The following is a 20,374-nucleotide window of genomic DNA, read 5'->3' as shown; positions in this document are numbered from 1 at the left end:
AGAGTGCCAAAAGTTACATAGTGTACCTTTGATATCTTTATTTATTATCATTAACATACATCATGTCCAATAGCATATATACATAACAATAAAATAACATAACACCATGTCCAATAAAAATGCAGTAAACACATTGAATTAATTTGGTTTAAAAAACTGTTATTTAAAACATTAATGCAATTTTGTTTCTTAAAAAAAGAAACTGTAAACATTAATATTTAATGTAAAAAAGATTAATTTAGAAGAAGAAGAAGAAAAAAAAAACAAGAATTCAGCCAAAACTCTGCAAACATGACATCACATGACATGAATACACTAACAGCAAAATATTTATAACATTCAAAATATTATCATATTTAAATAGCTAGTTGTGTTAAGAATCATATATAAATAATGTACGAGCATTAATAAAGTCGTAATGAGATGCTTTCTTGATGCAGCAAAAACACAGACGCTCTCTGGAGTACGAGAGCCATCACCTGGTAGAGTTGAGCTTCACTTAATGGGGTGGGTGAGACGTTACACTGCTAGGTAACTAACTAACTAACTAACTAACTAAATAACTAAGTCTGTGTATATTAAAGCAAGTAATCTGAAAGGTGTTTCACTTGCGGAGTGAGTTTCACTTGCATTATTATTCAGTTAGCTGATGATACAACTCTTTATGTCCTGTTTGAAGTGCATATTGAACGAGTAACAGTGAAGAAGTGTTCATCTGCAGTATTACAGGATGTGCATTTATCATTTACTGACGGCTGCTTTCGCTGGTGTCGCTGAAACGCGGTTTGTCCATCTGTAGTCGCCGTGAGCAGCTGATATGCAGGTGAAAGGTCAATCCAGTGCAGCAGACAGAATGGATGTCAACCAGGCAAAACAAGAGCATCTACTTGCATTAAAAGGTACGGTGTGGTTTAACCTTTTCTTATTCTGAACAATGTTGCGTGCTTACTTACATTCATTCATTCACTCATTCATAAATGTCGCCGAAATGCCCGCTGTAGCGGAAGAGATTATCACTGCTAGCTGTAATGCTAATCATTGCTGATTATTACAGGATGAATTGTATCTCAAACCTCCTGATGCTCACTACGGTCGTGGCACGGTACATGTTTATTAGTGTGGCTCGCTTTTCATAGTTTATAAGAATCAGACAGTCAGTTAATGCGTGTTTAGTTTTCTACTGCTATAATTCACCGATGACAGGTGCTGTTTTGTGGAATCATCAGATACACACATTTCTGTCTTTTATTTGTTCTAGCATTGAAATTGAATCTAGTAATAAAAAGCACTTAGAAGTGATGCTTTATTAGTCATCTACGCAATCACTTCTGGACTGAATGTCAAATAAACCTACATCTGTCATATACAATACTTGCTGAAAATGTCATGGCATAATTTTCTGAATGCCAAACTGAATGAAGATCAATACATGAATTTATTCTCCACAGTCATTTTCTTGTTTGTTCTTTTGGTATATTTAGGTTAGTGAAACTGGTATAAAACAAAATAACGTGTTTTAATACAGAGAATGTATTAAATGTATTAGATATAGATCATGCTCAGTAGTCAGTGCTACAGGAGCAGCAGACAGAACTGCTTAGTCCCAAAAGAACAGTATGATAATGTGGTACAGAAGAACATAAAAAATAGAATAAGAAATTATGTTTTGCAGAAAGAAAATGAAGTCTTTCTTTATGAACCATTAATAATTTTTGCATTTTTTGATTTTAACCCTTATAATTAGAGGTTGCACTTGGCGATCAAAACGGACTGACCAACATAGCACACATATAACACATTTTTTAACAAATTAATTAATTTTGTTATATTTATTATTTCATATTTTGTATTTTGAGGCGAGTTCATGGTACTAGACAGAAAATATTTACTACTAAAATTCTAAAAAAAAATTCTCTATATAAAATAATAAAAATATCTAAAAATATTTCATATTATTTTTAATTAATACAGTGTTTAAAAATAAAAATACAACAAAAAAATACAACAAATGTATGTTAAATCCAATGCATCTAAGGCAGATTGGTGTCATCTGGTGGGGAAAAATAAAGAAAGTCACATGTAATAGAAACATACAAATTCCAGGTATAGGGCCCCAACACACCAGCTATGTGCTAATTTATTTTTGTAGACCTTATTTTGCTGTTTATCTCATAGCTTGTAATTTATTTACCCCTTTACAACTTGTCTATGGAATATTGTAGCTAAATTTAGTAAAAAGTTAGTCAACCTGATGGTGTTATAAAGCTGAATTAACCTTATTTTTTTTCCGATCACAAAAGAAGAAATTGCTCTGTATTTCCTCACCCATTAGTTTAGTTTCCTATGTTAGTCATTTTTGACCATTGAGATCACAAGTGTGACTGTTTAGCCTTTTCTAATCATGTTTTGTGTGTGTGTGGGTGTGTGTTCATATAGCAAGTGCTTCAAAAGTAGGGCTGCCAAACAATTAATCACGATTAATTGCATACAAAATAAAAGTTTGAGTTTGCCTAATATATGTGGGTGTACTGTGTGTAATTATTATGTATATAGAAATACAAACACATTCATGTATATATTTGAGAAATATTTACAAGTATATGTATATATTATAAAAAAAATATATATATATTATATATATATAAATAAAAATATTTTGTACATAAATAACATATTTCTCTTAAATATATACATTAATTTGTGTGTATTTATATATGCATATTAATTACACACATTACTCACACATATATTATACAAACTCAAACTTTTATTTTGTATACGATTAATCACGATTAATTGTTTGACAGCCCTATTCAAAAGTCACCAATTTTCACACCATTGTGATTAAGTAAAAAAAAAAAAAAAAAAAAAAAAATCAGAAAATAAAACTTTTTTTGTTCTAATTTACTGGTGAACACCAGAGGGTTAAGCACAATTATAAAAGTACAATTGTAGATACACATCATGCTAACATTGTGGTACTGAATTTAATTTTATTCTGATTTTAATTTGATAGATTAATAAAAGTTATGTTGGAACAGGATGATTTTTCAATGCTGTGTCATGAAATAATTTCACAATGCTAACAAAATGAAATATTAATAGTTTATGATTTGGTGCTGTATGAGGGCTGATGGGGATGTGAATTCAGGGCATGTGAGGATTAAGACATCTAAATGTATATTAACTGCATATCGTAAATATCACTTTATGGCTAGGTTGGTCTTTGGATCAACTACATCAACTGAGCATTTAAATTTAATTTTGTTACTGTTACACTTGTCAACTTTAAATAAATTCAAGTAACTAGACCCTCCAAGAGCTAACTGTACATCATGTGTGTTTGATACTAAAATATTGTACTATTTCATATTTACAGTCTCTTATGTTTCTCTCTCCAGTGATGCGCCTGACCAAACCTACACTTTTCACGAACATGCCGGTAACATGTGAGGACAGAGATCTTCCAGGTACAATCCAACGATGCTTAGATGAACCGTGATTTCAACACTAATCAGGAAACAGTTGAAGAATACACACATTTTGTGAAATCAGATACTGATTCATTGGTAAAACGCTTGTGCTGCTATTGAGGTGGGATACGGGTGAGGTTAGGAACAGGTTTGGTGGTATGGGTAAGTTTAAGGGAGGGTTAGGTTTTAAAGGAAGGTTCAGCAGTGTAATTATAGATGTAATAGGTTGTTTGCACGATGTCTGCTGCAGCACGAAATGCGGCTGGAGGGCAGGGAGTGATTTTTCTATATAGGAATCCTATCAAAAACTCAAAATTCGTAATTTTTTGCGTCGTTTATGGTTGTTCAAATCGATCAAACCGAGAACCCACAATGAGCTTTTATCGTTTACATAACTTATATCGTTTTTTTAACTTTAAAAGTTGTCGCCTTTTATAGTGCTTTGCATCTGCTGATACTGAAACAAATATGGATACCTTCTTACCTTTTTTTTTTTTTTTTTGACTTGGTTAAGTATTCACATTCTTCATGCTATCGTTTGCAGGGAAGAGAAGCTATTTTATCCCACTGCATGAATTTTGTAGAATTGCGTTCACAATTTGATCTGGTTACCATGAATAGTGTCACGCACTGCTGCTTCAGCCATCATATTGTAGAAAAATGTCCAAATAAATAAGTGTTTAACAAGCTGACAGAAGTCGATCTATTTTTTTGTTGGAAGGGTGTAAATGTAACTGTAGTTTTAATGTTTTCTTTGTAAATATTCACTTTCCCATTTGACCACGGAGGAGAATCGGAGGATCACATTCAGCGGACAGACACTGACACACTGAATTTATTTCAACAAATGACAACCAAAATCGAACCCATAGAAGCTCGTGAACAGTTTTGAAGTGGTTGCGTGCAAGTTATACTCATTCACAAGCTGAGTGAGAGTCATACTTGCAAATGTAATGTTAATTATTACACCAAAACAAAATACAAAACTTTCAAAAAAACTCAGCTATGTGATTATTTTATTACGTGATAGGAAGTGGGTTTAATCAGTGACATTATTACACATTTGCTATACGTCGTCTTCCCGTAACCTCCTCAACCTGCTTCCCTTAGTGTGTTTTTACACGTAAAAAAGGAGAAAATTGTATTACACCATCCAGTTTTTCCTTGAAAGATGATTTTTCACAATCATGATAGAAAATCAAAATACTGTCCTTAACATCACTAGCAGAAAGGCAGCGTGATAAACAAACCAGACTAACTTGTGACGACAGCTTCACATTCTCTTTATCAGTGATTCCCAACCACGTTCCTGTAGGCCCCCCAACACTGCATATTTTGTATGTCTCCTTTGTCTGACACATCCATTTCAGGTTTTGGAGTCATCTACTGAGCTGATGATGTGAATCAGGTGTGTTTGATTAAGGAGACATGGAGAACATGCAGTGTTGGGGGGCCACCAGGAATGTGCTCTATATCTGCCTCCTCGATCGCAGTCAAGTCTTTCAATTCAGTGGAAAAGTCGCTCCTCTTCATAACATAAGGATCACGTCCAACATATGTTGTGATTTTCTGTTTATACCTTTCTAAACCAGCACAGTACAGACTTTTCTCCATCTCTTCCATTCTAATTCCATTCTGAATTTTTATTTTGAACTCTTACAGTGCATGAGATGAATTTAACTCTAAAATATACAACATTTTCTTCCGGTGGGAAACACTGTAAAATATTATACTGAAACATTTGTTGTTGTAGTGCAACACATGAAACCATTGCTGAGCCCAGTGTTGAGTTTCTCTGAAAGCTATTAGCAGCAGCTCTGTCTCTGTGAGAGATCTGGTATAATGCTGACCCCCAATATGGCCCCGGGATATATCAGCAGTTTGCAGTGTTTGTTTTCCTTTTGCAGGTAACCAATGCTCTGAAATGCGATCGCCAGCGGCCGTGCTCCAGAACCGCATGTCACTATGACAGTTCTGAGTAGCACTTCTATATATAAAAGGGCCTGAAATATGTTCCCCTATAAATCTGCATGAATGAGATTGTAATGTTAGATAGATGAAGTGAATGGAGTACAGATACCACTTCGTGTTATGCTTCAAATTTGTATAATTAGTTGGCTAAATCATGGTTTGCAGATAGATTTGTTTGTTTTTTTACTCATAATTTGATGTCTCATACAGCATGATTTTGTATTTGTGATGCAGAAGATGTTATATATTTGGAAATGTATACATGTTGGCAAGTCATGGCCTGAGACTTGCATGTGTGGCCTTCTAAAAAGTCTTGACTATACATAAATAAGGCTCAAATTAAAAGAGCTGTTGATTTAGATGTCTCATGGGGGTCTAAAATCTAAGAGCCGACTGTCAGTCAAGAGGTTTTACAGCTCAGCATATCACATGTCTGCAGGTGATTTGTTTATACGACTCATGAAAGACGATCCGTCTACTGTAAAGGGGGCAGAAACACTAATCCTTGGGGAAATGCTCACGCTGCCTCAGAATTTTGGGTAATGTATATATTTTTAATAACTGAAATTTTTATGATTTATTTTTGTTTTTATTAATGAGTTCATGGCACTTTCCACAACCATGGTACACTTTGGTATCACATGACTTTTTAAAAGATTTAGAGGCAATAAATCATACTAGTATATGGATATATAATCCATATACTGTTTATATCTATATATCTATATCAATATTGATTTCTGTCAATCTATAAATACACACAAACACTCACCAGCCACTTTATTAGGTACACCTGTTCAACTGCTTGTTAATACATATATCTAATCAGGCATGATATGGGCAAGACAATCTGCTGAAGTTCAAACTGAGCGTCTGAATGGGGAAGAAATGTGATTTAAGTGACTTTGAACGTGGCATTGTTGTTGGTGCCAGATGGGTGGGTCTGAGTATTTCAGAAACTGCTGATCTACTGAGATTTTCACACACAACCATATCTAGGGTTTACAGAGAGTGGTCTGAAAAAGAGAAAACATCCAGTGAGCGACAGTTCTGTGGGCAAAAATGCCTTGTTGATGCCAGAGGTCAGAGGAGAATGGCCAGACTGGTTCGAGTTGATAGAAAGGCAACAGTAACTCAAATAAGTACTCGTTCAAACCGAGGTCTGCAGAGAGCATCTCTGAACTCAAAACACGTCCAAATTTGAAGCAGATGTGCTACAGAAGCAGAAGATCACACTGGTGCCACTCCTGTCAGCTAAGAACAGGAAACTGAGGCTACAGTTCACACGGGCTCGTCAAAACTGGACAATTGAAGATTAGAAAAATGTTGCCTGGTCGGATGAGTCTTGATTTCTTCTGTGACATTCAGACTGTAGGGTCAGAATTTGGCATAAACAACATGAAAGCATAGATCTATCCTGCCTTGTATTAACGGGTTAGTTCACCCCAAAATGAAAATTCTTTCATTAATTACTATTCATGTCGTTCCACACCTGTAAGACTTTCGAGAGAGCTCAACCAAAGAGCTCATCCAAACCTGCTACAAGCGCTAGAACAAACTTCTTCTGGAAGCTCAAACGTGCTGTGTAACACACGAGAATGAACCTCATTGGTTTACGCAGCATGTTTGAGCTTCTGGAAGAGGTTTGTTCTTGCGCGTGTAGCAGGTTTGGTTGAGCTTCTGCTTATGTTCACTGATCAATGATTACATGCGAGTAAAAGCCTAAATTAAATCTGTTCATCGTAACAAGCGATCGATTCTCTTCAGAAAATTTTGACTTACAGGATTAGTTCACTTTTAAATAAACTTTTCCTGATAATTTACTCACCCCCATGTCATCCAAGTTGTCCATGTCTTTCTTTCTTCAGTCGAAAAGAAATGAAGGTTTTTGATGAAAACATTCCAGGATTTTTCTCCATATAGTGGACTTCAATGGGCACCAAACAGTTGAAGGTCAAAATTAGTTTCACTGCAGCTTCAAATTGTTCTACACGATCCCAGACGAGAAAAAAATGGTCTTATCTAGAGAAACCATCACTCATTTTCTAAAAAAAAATTTTTTTTTATATATTTTAACCAGAAATGCTCATCTTGAACTAGCTCTCTTCTTCTTCTCTATTTGAATTCCGGCAGTGTAGGTGCTGCTAAGTGTATTACTGCCCTCCACAGGTCAAAGTTTGAACTAATTGTTATATACTATTGCACTAGCATATTGCATATAAAAATTAGTTCAAAACTTTGACCTGTGGAGGGCAGTAATACACTTAGCAGCACCTACACTGCCGGAATTCAAATAGAGAAGAAGAAGAGAGCTAGTTCAAGATGAGCATTTCTGGTTAAAATATATAAAAAAAAATTTTTTTTTAGAAAATGAGTGATGGTTTCTCTAGATAAGACCATTTTTTTCTCGTCTGGGATCGTGTAGAACAATTTGAAGCTGCAGTGAAACTAATTTTGACCTTCAACTGTTTGGTGCCCATTGAAGTCCACTATATGGAGAAAAATCCTGGAATGTTTTCATCAAAAACCTTAATTTCTTTTTGACTGAAGAAAGAAAGACATGAACATCTTGGATGACATGAGGGTGAGTAAATTATCAGGAAAAGTTTATTTAAAAGTGGACTAATCCTTTAAGCATTTGATTCATATGGATTAGTTTATGACTAGATTTTTAATGAAGTAAGGCCTGATTTAGTTTCAGAATTTTTATCTAAGATCAAATTTAAAAAATCTAATTTAATTTTTTTTTCCCCTTAAAAAAAAATAAAAATAAATTCTTGTTATCGCCATGAATATAGCTGAGGTAGATCGCATGGCGTTAAATCATAAACAAACAAACAAACCACAGTGTACCATCTTCTGATGGCTTCTTCCAAAAGAAACCAGTTTGAGATGATTTGAGCTTTGTAAAGTCAGGTTTCTTGAACATGACAATGAGTTAACTATTCTCAAATGGCCTCCAAAGTCACCAGATCTCAGATCTTTGGGATGTGGTGGAACGGGAGATTTGCATCATGGATGTGCAGCCGACAAATCTGCAGCAACTCTGTGATTTTATCATGTCAATTGGCACATTGTTTAGCACTATGCCACGAACAATTAAAGCAGTTCTGAAGGCAAAAGGGGATCCAACCCGGTACTAGCAAGGTGTACCTTCTAAAGTGGCTGCTGAGGGTGTATATATATATATATATATATATATATATATATATATATATATATATATATATATATATATATATATATATATATATATATATAGTATGTATATAATATAGTATGTATAATATTTTACATTTACTACAATATAATATAAAATGAAATTACTTTGCATGATAATCTAGTTTTAAACTCATCAAATGCCAACATTCCCGTCCCCTATTTCCCGTAATTTTGCAATTTTCAACCAAACAAATTGATTTTATTTATTATCTATTATTTTATCTAAATTACATTATGAATGCTAAATCACACAAATCAAACTGTTAAAAAAAAAACTCTATATAGGCAAGTATTTTTGGATTTGTAACAGGGTTACAAAATGCAAACGTTACATAAACAGAATAAAAATAGATCAGCGCATGTAGTATTTCGATTGACCTCCTGAGGTTACTGATCAACGTTCTCTGCAGGACCTCAGGTCCTGTTCTGTGTCCTATTAGTGGAAAGTGCCACATGCCCATTTGAATCCTAAAGCTCTCCAGTGATTGCATTCACACCATTTCCTGTACAGAAATATTTTCCTTGGCGAGACCTTCTCCAGTTACATCAGTGTGCACAATGACAGCAATCAAGTGGTCAAAGATATTCTCGTAAAGGTAACAGCTCATGTGAAGTAATAGAATGCCTAATGTAGTTGTCAGTTTTCTTGTCTCACTACTATGCCATGATTTTCTCCCTTCGCAGGCGGACCTGCAGACGAGCTCCCAGAGGTTAAATTTATCTGCTTCAAACTCTGCTGTTTCAGAACTCAAGCCAGAGTGCTGCATTGATGACGTCATCCATCATGAAGTCAAGGAGATCGGGACCCACATGTGTGTAACTTCTGATGGACTCTAAACATACAAAGTCTTCAGATCTTAGTCATTTAATGCTGGGTAGCGTTAATATAATTAAGGTTATGACAATAATCTCCAATAATGATTTTTTTTTTTATGGAGTAGTCCTCCACAATCTAGTGTTGCTGTTGTTAAAGGGATAGTTCCCCCAAAAATGAAAATTTTGTTATCATTTACTCACCTTTATGTTGTTCCAAACATGTAAGAGTTTTTTTCTTCTGTTGAACACAAAAGAAGATATTTTGAAGAACGTTGGTAACCAGACCGTCGATGGTAGCCATTGACTCCATTGTATTTTTTTTCCGTAATATGGAAGTCATTGGCTACCGTCGACGGTCTGGTTACCAACATTCTTCAAAATGTCGTCTTTTGTGTTCAACAGAAGAAAAAAAACTTACTAATTTGGAACAACTTAAAGGTGAGTAAATGATAACAATTTTCATTTTTGGGTGAACTATCCCTTTAACAACAACTAAATCTTTTAAAAAGAGTTTTCAGTAATTTAAATAAAGCAGAAATGAAATAAAATATAAATATTAGACGAGAAAAATTAACTTTAAAAAATATAAATAAACTTTAAATGAAAATTAGAAATATTTCCTTGGCAGCTAACTGAAATATATAATTTTAAGAAGTATTAAAATCATTAAAACTGAAATAAAAATAAATTAAAGCTAAATAGAAATATAAACATTTCCAAAGCTCATGAACTAAAACTGAAAATAAAAAATAAAACCTTTGCAAATTCACACTCAGATCTGACCACACCTATTTTTCGCAATCCACTTAATAAATTCAAGTTCCGCCCCAACATTTTTTTGGTTTGATATCCTCTAAAATTATGTTAAGCTCAGAAATACGTCAGATTACTGAGGTAAAATGGGTTGCAAATGCTGTTTCATATTCATGTTGCTACCAAAAGTAAAAAAAGATAAAATTCCTCAAGAAAAAAACGACACAAATAAGAGATGTATACAACACGCTGTTGTCCTCACCATATTTGTGTCTGATCATCTGATTTCAGCTTGGTCTGTGCAGTCAGTTACACCACTCAGACTGGAGAGAAGCTATACTTTAGAAAGTTCTTCAAATTTCAGGTGAGCTCATTTCCTCCTGATTCATTCTGCTCTGTGATTGGACGCCAGCTCTACGCATCTCTCGCAAACCATTTTGCACAGAGCCGAGACTTTTAATTTACACTAAAGCTTGACATTTGAACTCAAGCATGAGATCTCATGCTGCTTTGCACATCCTGAAAATAGTCAGCTGAGAACTGAAACTAAGTCACTGAAAGCAGTCTTGAGTTGTGTGATGAATTTAATTTTACATGGATTCTGTTGAGGTAGAATCAAACTGCAGCTCAAACTTCAGTTTTAACTCTATTTTGAACCAGGTTCTCAAGCCTCTAGATGTAAAAACCAAGTTCTACAATGCTGAGGTAAGTTTTCATTTACCAGTTTGAGCTATGTTTTTCTAATATTTAGAGAATATATACAAAAGCAAATTACTCACTTATAGTCTGTAGCGTTTTCCATGGTCATACTGTTTAACCTTCCTTTCTGCACTGCCTCGCAGCTTTTTAAATAATTTATAGTGAGGCTATGCTTTTTAAGAACCCATTTTATACATTTTCATTTGATATCCCTTTTTGTAAGTAGTGTGCGTGTTTCATTCATAATTCACTGTTTTGTTCATGTTAATGCTGCCTCAAGAAGAAAATTGACATTGTCATTTTCTTGTGCATGTAACCTTCACTTCTCTAATGTTTATTTTTGTGTTTTATTCCTCCATTAGAGTGACCTCAGTTCCGTGGTAATTGTTTTCCCTTCTCATTGCAACTTTTTTTTTCAGCATAACTTGTTTCTTTTCTTCTGAGCTTTTGAAACAAGCAAGGGGAAAACATAGGAAAAGTATTTTGGTATTCAGATAACAGGACAGTATTAAGATGGAAAATATGAGATTATGTTCAAAAGTCTAGACCTATCCTATTAGTAAAAGTTATTTTTCTAATTCATATTGTTTTACATTATTGCCGAAACATTCATTGCATTAATGTTAAATGGCATTAAGTTACTGTATTATCTATTTTAGAAAGGCAACGTTACCAACAGTAGTAGCCTAAAAAGAGCCTAAATAACTTTTTGGCTATTGGTTATTACTAACCAGTAACCTGAGAAACCAGGGTGACATGGCTGACGATAGATGAATGGACAGATGGATGGATGGACGTATAGAGGGTTGAACGGATGGATGGATGGATGGATGGATGGATAGACAGACAGACAGACGGATGGATGGATGGATAGACAGACAGACGGATGGATGGATGGATAGACAGACAGACAGACAGACGGATGGATGGATAGATCGACAAATAGATCAATGGATGGATAGACAGACGGACAGATAAATGGATGGACTATAGATGGATGGACAGACGGATGGATGGACAGACGGATAGAGGATTCAACGGATGGATGGACGGATAAATGGATAGAGGGTTGAACGGATGAATGGATAGACGGACAGATAGATGGATAGATGAACGGATAGATCGACGGATGGATGTACAGATGATAGATAGATAGACAGACGGATAGATGGACGGACGGAGGGTTAAACGGATAGATGGATGGATGGATGGACGGACGGATAGATAGATGGACGGATGGAGGGATAGAGGGTTAAATGGATGGATAAATGGATGGATGGATGGACTATAGATGGATGGACAGACGGATGGACGGACAGACAGACAGACGGATAGATGGACGGACGGAGGGTTAAACGGATAGATGGATGGATGGACGGACGGATAGATAGATGGACGGATGGAGGGATAGAGGGTTAAATGGATGGATAAATGGATGGATGGATAGACAGACAGACGGATAGATGGATAGATCGACAAATAGATCAACGGATGGATAGACAGACAATAGATAGACAGACGGACAGATAAATGGATGGATGGATGGACTATAGATGGATGGACAGACTGATGGACGGACAGACGGATAGAGGATTGAACGGATGAATGGATGGACGGACGGATAAATGGATAGAGGGTTGAACGGATGGATGGATAGATGGACAGATAGATGGATAGATGAATGGATAGATCGACGGATGGATGGACAGACGATAGATAGATAGATAGACGGACGGACGGACGGACGGACGGTTAAACGGATAGATGGATGGAAGGATGGATGGATGGACGGACGGATAGATAGATGGACAGATGGAAGGATAGAGGGTTAAACGGATGGATAGACAGACAGACGGATAGATGGATAGATCGACAAATAGATCAACGGATGGATAGACAGACAATAGATAGACAGACGAACAGATAAATGGATGGATGGATGGACTATAGATGGATGGACAGACGGATAGAGGATTGAACGGATGAATAGATGGACGGATGGATAAATGGATAGAGGGTTGAACGGATGGATGGATAGACGGACAAATAGATGAATAGATGAACAGATAGATCGACGGATGGATGGACAGATGATAGATAGATAGACAGACAGACAGATAGATGGACGGACGGAGGGTTAAACGGAGAGATGGATGGATGGATGGACGGATGGAGGGATAGAGGGTTAAACGGATGGATAAATGGATGGATGGACAGACGGACGGATAGAGGATTGAACGGATGAATGGATGGACGCACGGATAGATGGATAGATGGATAGATGGATGGATGGATGGATGTCCTTAAATGGAATTATTTGTAAATTTTCAGTGTAACACTAAAAAAGTTATCATTTTAATTGGCCAAATAATGCACATAATCTTAATAATAATAATAAACAAATCTATAAAGAGAAAATGAGATAAGAGAAATATTTTTTTCTGTTTTCCTTTGCTTGTTTCCTCTTAATGCTTTTGCATTACTGCCCACTCATCTTACCAGTGCTAAACTAAATCAATTAAACATTTTGTCTGACTCTGGAGAAAACATTCACTCTTTTGTTTCTTAGGATGGGAGAAACTGGTGCTTGTTTTTAATGATCTTTTATGCCAATTGATGTTTTCTTTGACAGATTTAATTCACTTTTATTTTGAAGTGCCTTAAACCATGTTAACAGTTTTATATTACATTAGTATCAATAATAATGGTGTGATGAGTTTAAAGACTTCTTTAGAGTGACATGTTATAGTCTAGTTTCAAATGCATCTTTGCAAAGGTGTTTTTTTTTTATTTATTTTTTTATTTGGGGGCTATTGAATTAATCAAGCTTGGCATGGGATCTTTGCTTCATGCTGTAACAATAACAATGTTTCTGTCAAAAGGTGCTGTTGATCCACAGGCATGAACTAACCTTCACTTGTAACACCAACTTAAAATATATTACTAATCTACTGGCCGGAGATCAACTGGGCAAACAGCTGCTTTATTTGCCTCTTTGCAAAAATTCAATAAATTACACTTAAATTTGTCTGAAGAACTTGATTTGATGGGCCACATTCAAAGAATTTTTAAATGATAATTATTCAAATTCAGCGCCATTCAGAAAGAAATAGGCCTGTTTATTGTGATATTACTATATTGTAAAATAATGTTGTAAATGTAGTTAATTTGTATGCCTTAAAGGTATAGTTCACCCAAAAATGAAAATTCTCTCATCATTTACTCACCCTCAAGTAGTTCCAAACCTGTGTGAATTTCTTTGTTCTGCTGAACACAAAGGAAGATATTTGGAAGAATGTTTGTAAACAAACAGATCTCACCCCCCATTTACTACCATAGTAGGAGAAATAAATACTATGGTAATCAATGTTTAAATAATGACAGAATTTTCATTTTTGGGTGAACTATCCCTTTAAGTCTTCATGTAAAGCCCTTCAAATAAAGTATCCCTCCAGAATAAAGTGTATAAAATGTTAATTTATATACAGTACAATACTGCATGAAATCTTACCAGGGCTGAGAAAAGGATTTTGATTGGATCTCGGCAGTTAGTCTGATTTTATGCTTTTGACTTTTAACCCTACAGACGGATGAAGTGTTTCTAGAGGCACAGATTCAGAACATCACTACATCCCCAATGTTCATGGAGAAAGTGTCTCTGGAGCCTTCTATGATGTACAATGTCACTGAGCTCAACAATGTGGCCTCTGGGGATGAGAGGTAACATTTACATATAGCCTACCATTTTGTGCATGTTTTCATGATATACATGACCAGTCATACGTTTTGGGTAATTTATATATTACTTTTTTGAAAGATATGAAAACTTTTATTCAAAAAGACATATGTTACAAAATATTTCTATTGAAATAAATGCTATTCATTTGAACTTTCTATTCACCAAAATATATATCAGCCTCTACAAAATATGAAGCAACACAACATATTAACAACAAATCAGCATATTAGAATGATTTGTGAATGATCATGTGACATTGAAGACTGGAGTAATGATGATGAAAATTTAGCTTTACCATCACAGGAATACATTTTTATAATATATTAACATAGAAAACAGTTATTTTTAAATTGATAATATTTCACAATATTACTGTTTTATTTTATTTTTGATCAAATAAATTGGTGAACATAAGAGACTTCTTTCAAAAACATTACAATTTTTACTGAATCCAAAAATTTGAACGGTAGTGTAGGTAAATAAAAGAATGCATTGGGTTCAATACAATTTTCATGGCATTATGAAGTTTTAAATATATTTTTATGTTGTAATACTTTCACACTGTGTCTCCAGAATAATGTAGAAACAACATAAATATGGTATATTTGAAATATTTGTTTAATGGCATCTTTTTACTAAGCACTATGAATGAAGGCCAGTATCACTGATACCAGTAAATGTCAGTGTAATAAAACATTGTAATAAATGTCACATTTAGCTGTGTCTTTAATATAGCAGGGCTTTTTTTCTATTGGTCCAGTTCAGATTTTTACCTGCCCTGCTAAAATGAACAAAAAAGTGATTGTTTATGTTGTTTTTGACCCATGTAACCTTGTAAACAGTGCTTTAAGGTTTTCAGGTAGGTCTAACAGGTAAATATACAGAAATTGAATTATTGAATAATCGAATAAACACTGCACAGTATTCACTGCATAAATTATAAATTAAATATAGATTAAATATAGATCTTTATTAAAGCTACAAATGATTAAAGTACAGATTTGAGTTCTTATTTTTTGTCTTATGGCCCTTGAATGGTCTAATAGCACTCGAATGAATGATAGACAGCGTGATCATATACTGTAGAGCAGCCAAAGGATTGGAGAAAAAACAAATACTGCATTAATTTTTAACGCACATTAATTTTGATAGTCCTATTAAAAACATATAAAAATCATATTTACAGTAATGCACTTACTATGGAAGCCTATGGGGCAAAACATTGCAATGTTACAATGCGTACTGTTTCAAAGTTTTAACTTGAGACTAGTGTGAAAATTACATCTAATCTTTCAATACAAAAATACACAAATCTGATTTTAACCCTCTGAAATGTCTTGCCTCATTCTATTGTAAGTGCATTACTGTAAATGAGACAATTGTTTGCTTTTATAAACTGACAAAATGATTTTCTTTGGTAATTAACAGGATGTCACAGAAGTTGTTAATAGAGTTTAAGCTGAACCCAGAAGATTCCTTTTAATAGCTGTTACTTTTATGTCCTTTTGTGTAACCTTGTAGAGTGTGGTCACATGAGCAAAATTTGGGTGTAATTTCGTGGGCAGAAAAGGTCCATTGTCTATTGTCAATAGAGCAGCAACGTATGAAGCACAGCTCGCACAAAAGTCACTTTTTAAACCAAGTAGCTTTCTGTTGGTCAACATGAGGAATTTTTGCAACCAACTATTGAAATGACTGGAATTTGCCTGTGAAAATTCTCTAAACAGCAGTAAATGTGACCGCACTTTTAAATGGTACAGCAACAGACTTGTTGACATTATTAAACTTATGTGCAACTTTTTCTTCCATTTCTGCAGTGAGTCAACATTCGGGAAGATGTCGTATCTGCAGCCCTTGGACACAAGGCAGTATTTGTACTGTCTGAAGCCCAAGCCAGAGTTTGCGGAGAAGGCTGGGGTCATTAAGGGGGTGACTGTAATCGGCAAACTAGACATTGTGTGGAAAACTAACCTTGGGGAGAGAGGACGTCTACAGACCAGCCAGCTACAGAGAATGGTATACTGGGTTCAGTGTAGATTGAACCAAATAGTCTTTAAAAAATAAAGATTTGCTCAAAGTCACTGTAGTAAATCAAAGGAACTATTTCACCAATTCCTACCACACAAATCAGTAAGAAATTGTCTGTAGGCTTCACAAAACACATTACATTCAGGCCTTCTCTCCTAGGCTCCTGGTTACGGTGACGTCAGGCTTTCCCTTGAATTCATCCCAGACACGGTTAATCTAGAGGAGCCTTTTGACATCACCTGTAAAATCACAAACTGCAGGTAAGAGCATGGCCGTGAGCCTATCAGGTTATAGATGAACTCTTCTGTAACCTGTTAGTTTTAACCGCTGCTTTGCCTGTTGTCAGTGAGAGGACCATGGATCTGGTTCTGGAGATGTGTAACACGCGGTCTGTCCACTGGTGTGGGGTGTCAGGCAGACAGCTGGGTAAACTCAGCCCCAGCGCCTCGCTGTCCATTCCTCTCAAGCTCCTGTCGTCTTTTCAGGGTTTACAGGTAAACTCCAACAGTCCTGTCAGCATGGTGATTGATTGATATTTCAATGGGCTTTTCAATGGATTTATTGCAGAGTTGGGCAAAATGTAAAAGTTAAAATGTTGTTTCAGTCCAAACCTGAATAGGATGTTGAAACAAAATTAGAATGACAATAGGAATTTAGAGAATTACAATATGGGTTATGTGCTATAAACTTCCATATTCTGTTGCAAAAGAGGTTGCATCTTCTCTAATATTCGGATTTTATAATTGAATAAACAGCCAAATTGAATAACTAGCTAGGTTAGCTGATTACCTTAAAAGTCCACAGATATCTCTGTCAATTCATACTGCCATTAACACTTTCTCTGACAATCTCATGCAGTGAGATCTTTTTTTTCCGTTGGTTCATGTGACGTTCGGCATAAAGCCTATTCAGTTACAATTCAAATTAAAGCTGCAAGCAGCGATGAAAGGGCCCTCGCACCCGGGACCACCGCCACCCGTTGACCTTAGGAAAACAGTGAACAGTGGGTGACATGCATGTAAGCGAGTAAATACAAGGGAAATATGGCAAAGTCATTTCAAAGTGCCACACTTCCTGCTGCCAACAGGTGGCGCTTTTACTGTAACTGAATATTGCCATGTAGATGTCTTCAGGCCAGGAATATTATCAAACGTGAAGTTTGGAGCAGATCAAACATTGTATGCCTGAGTTACAATAACTTCCTGTTTCGTGGCGTTAATCGCATACATTAGCACTTAGCCAAGTGTTGCATGATTTAACGTGTTTCTAGCATGTTTGATACTTCGTGGCATATTGAAATGTGTTTCTGGGAGTGAGTTACAGTGTAAAGCATGCCATTTCCTGTTGCCAGCAGGTGGCACTATGACTAACTGAATATTGGCATAGAGATGTCTTTAGGCCGGGACTTTTATCACACATGTGAAGTTTGGGGCAGATCGGAACTGTATGCCCGAGTTACAGCAGCTTCCTCTTTCATGGTGAAACATCAGATTTTGTCAGGCTGCCACGGACACGCCTTCCAACAAAAACTCAAGATCTTTGCAAATTAACATTGCGAAGGCCTCAAGATTAAACTGACCAAATATGATGTTGATCTGGTTAAATCTCTGAGGAGTTTATCACAGTGTAAAACATGTAATTTCCTGTTACCCACAGGCGGCGCTTTGACTGTAACTGAATTTTGTTATGTAGATGTCTTCAGGGCAGGACACTAATAAAACATGTGAAGTTTCGGACAGATTGGACATTGTTTGCCCGAGTTACAACAACTTCCTGTTTCATTGCGAAACATCGAGCTTTGCCAGGCCGCCACGGAAACGCCCTTCAGCGAAAACTCTAGATCTTCACAATTTAACGTCTTAAAGGCCTTTTGATTAGACTGACCAAATATGATGTTGATCTGATTAAAGCTCTAGAAGGAGTTCATTTAAGTACGTGTGGAAATAGCGAAAACTGCACAAATTTTGTAAGTTTCGAAATTTTGAAAATTCAAAATATCTCACTTCCTGTTCGGTTTACAGATTTTGCACCTAAGGGCGCTTGATTGAAATTTTGTAGGTGGCGCTATCGAGCAATTTTCCCACATCTAATTCTGAAACTCATATCAGATGTAAATTTTCACCACTTCTGATGCATGTGCAAAGTTTCATGAGTTTTGAGCATGTTTAGGCCCTCAAAAATGTGATTCATTTTGGAGAAGAATAATTGGCTGAGCAATTACAATAGGGTCCTCACGCCATCAGCGCTCCGGGCCCCTAATAAATTTACACAGTTCTATAACAGAGGAATTGAATTGGTCCAACATTAAGTTATGTGACAAATGTAATGCAAATTGTTTTTAGAATAGTTTATAAAAAATAAATATTGGCAAAATCTCCCACATTGGAATAAATAGAAAATTAATTTATTAAATGTAATGAATTTTAAAAATGACAGCGATTATATGAATTCCTATTAGTTTGCAGAAGCATGCACATAATAAATACAGTGAATGGAATTTGAGCTGCTGCAAGGAAAGTAGGGAGAACACCCTTGTAGATCTAGGCAGGTGGTGCTGGGGAAGGTGGAGGGCTAGGAAAATTCCCATGGCGCTACACTGAGTTAACCGGTTTATGTAGATCAGGGGTGCCCAATCCTGTTCCTGGAGATCTACCTACCTGCAGAGTTCAGATCCAACCCTGATACCTGTCTGTAATTATCAAGTGCTCCTGAAAATCTTAATTAGTTGGTTCAGTTGTTTTTGATCAGGGTTTGAGCTGAACTTTGCAGGAAGGTAGGAACAGGAATGGGCACCCCAAACAAATAGATGGATTGTACAGTGGTTTGCTATATATATATATATATATATATATATATATATATATATATAGCAAACCACTATATAGTACCACACTATAATGTGTGTGTGTGTGTGTGTATATATATATATATATATATATATATATATATATATATATATATATATATATATATATATATATATATATATATATATGTGTGTGTATATATATATTATTATAATAATAATAATAATAATTTATTTTTTTCAAAATATGTAATTCTACATATAAACTACAATTCTGTGTCCTGTTCACTACTTGAATTCAAATTCAAAAACCTGTTTTGCGATATTTAGCAACTTGCCATGGCAAATGCTGTCAGTTATTTCACATGCCACATGCAAAGGGGTCATTTACAGATAGGCTTGTCTTAAAGGTACAGTAGTAATAATGAAATGAATTATGATGTTTGACTATGATACATCTATGTCATTTCTGTTTTTCTTTTAGAGCATATCAGGACTGAGGCTAACAGATACCTTCCTGAAAAGAACATATGAATATGATGACATCGCACAGGTCTGTGTGGTGTGTCCTTACACGAGTCCAGAGAGCTGAACCCCTGTGGCATTTTGCACTGTCTGTTTCAATGGACCAACTTCCCATCTGTTCTGCATCTATTATTATAACACCTTTTGCTCTTTACCTTTAAGGTTGTTGTTTTAAAATGTCATTTTTAAAGCCCTTAATCATGAAATGATTTTAACTGTCAATGTAAATAAAACATAAATAAAAAATCAGCTTATGATTTAAATCAGCTTGTGTTAAAACATTCATATGGTTTGCTATACAAAAGTGGGTTTTTCGGAAGCACATTTCTGATGGGTGATAAT

At 35.4% G+C, this 20,374-nt stretch overlaps 1 protein-coding gene across 2 annotated transcripts; it reads left to right on the top strand.

Annotated features, from left to right (window-relative positions):
* The first annotated feature begins 728 nt into the window (after positions 1 to 728).
* trappc13 (trafficking protein particle complex subunit 13) lies at positions 729 to 20,295 on the top strand. 2 transcript variants are annotated; one of them, XM_048174955.1, is made up of 13 exons: positions 730 to 899; positions 3,402 to 3,470; positions 5,884 to 5,983; positions 9,178 to 9,262; positions 9,351 to 9,478; positions 10,527 to 10,599; positions 10,896 to 10,940; positions 11,297 to 11,314; positions 14,521 to 14,654; positions 16,491 to 16,689; positions 16,861 to 16,961; positions 17,048 to 17,195; positions 19,992 to 20,295. In XM_048174955.1, the coding sequence occupies exons 1-13, from the start codon at positions 818 to 820 to the stop codon at positions 20,097 to 20,099; spliced, it is 1,290 nt and encodes a 429-aa protein (XP_048030912.1). In that variant the 5' UTR covers positions 730 to 817; the 3' UTR covers positions 20,100 to 20,295. The 2 variants fall into 2 exon arrangements, with proteins under 2 accessions (XP_048030921.1, XP_048030912.1); XM_048174964.1 differs by lacking the exon at positions 11,297 to 11,314 and having other exon boundaries at positions 729 to 899.
* The last annotated feature ends 79 nt before the right edge of the window (positions 20,296 to 20,374 follow it).

The sequence above is a fragment of the Megalobrama amblycephala genome, linkage group LG2 (assembly GCF_018812025.1).
Source record: "Megalobrama amblycephala isolate DHTTF-2021 linkage group LG2, ASM1881202v1, whole genome shotgun sequence".
In the NCBI taxonomy this organism is placed as follows: Eukaryota; Metazoa; Chordata; class Actinopteri; order Cypriniformes; family Xenocyprididae; genus Megalobrama; species Megalobrama amblycephala.
Note: the sequence above shows the minus strand (reverse complement) of the source record. Positions and strands in the feature narration are given on the sequence as shown.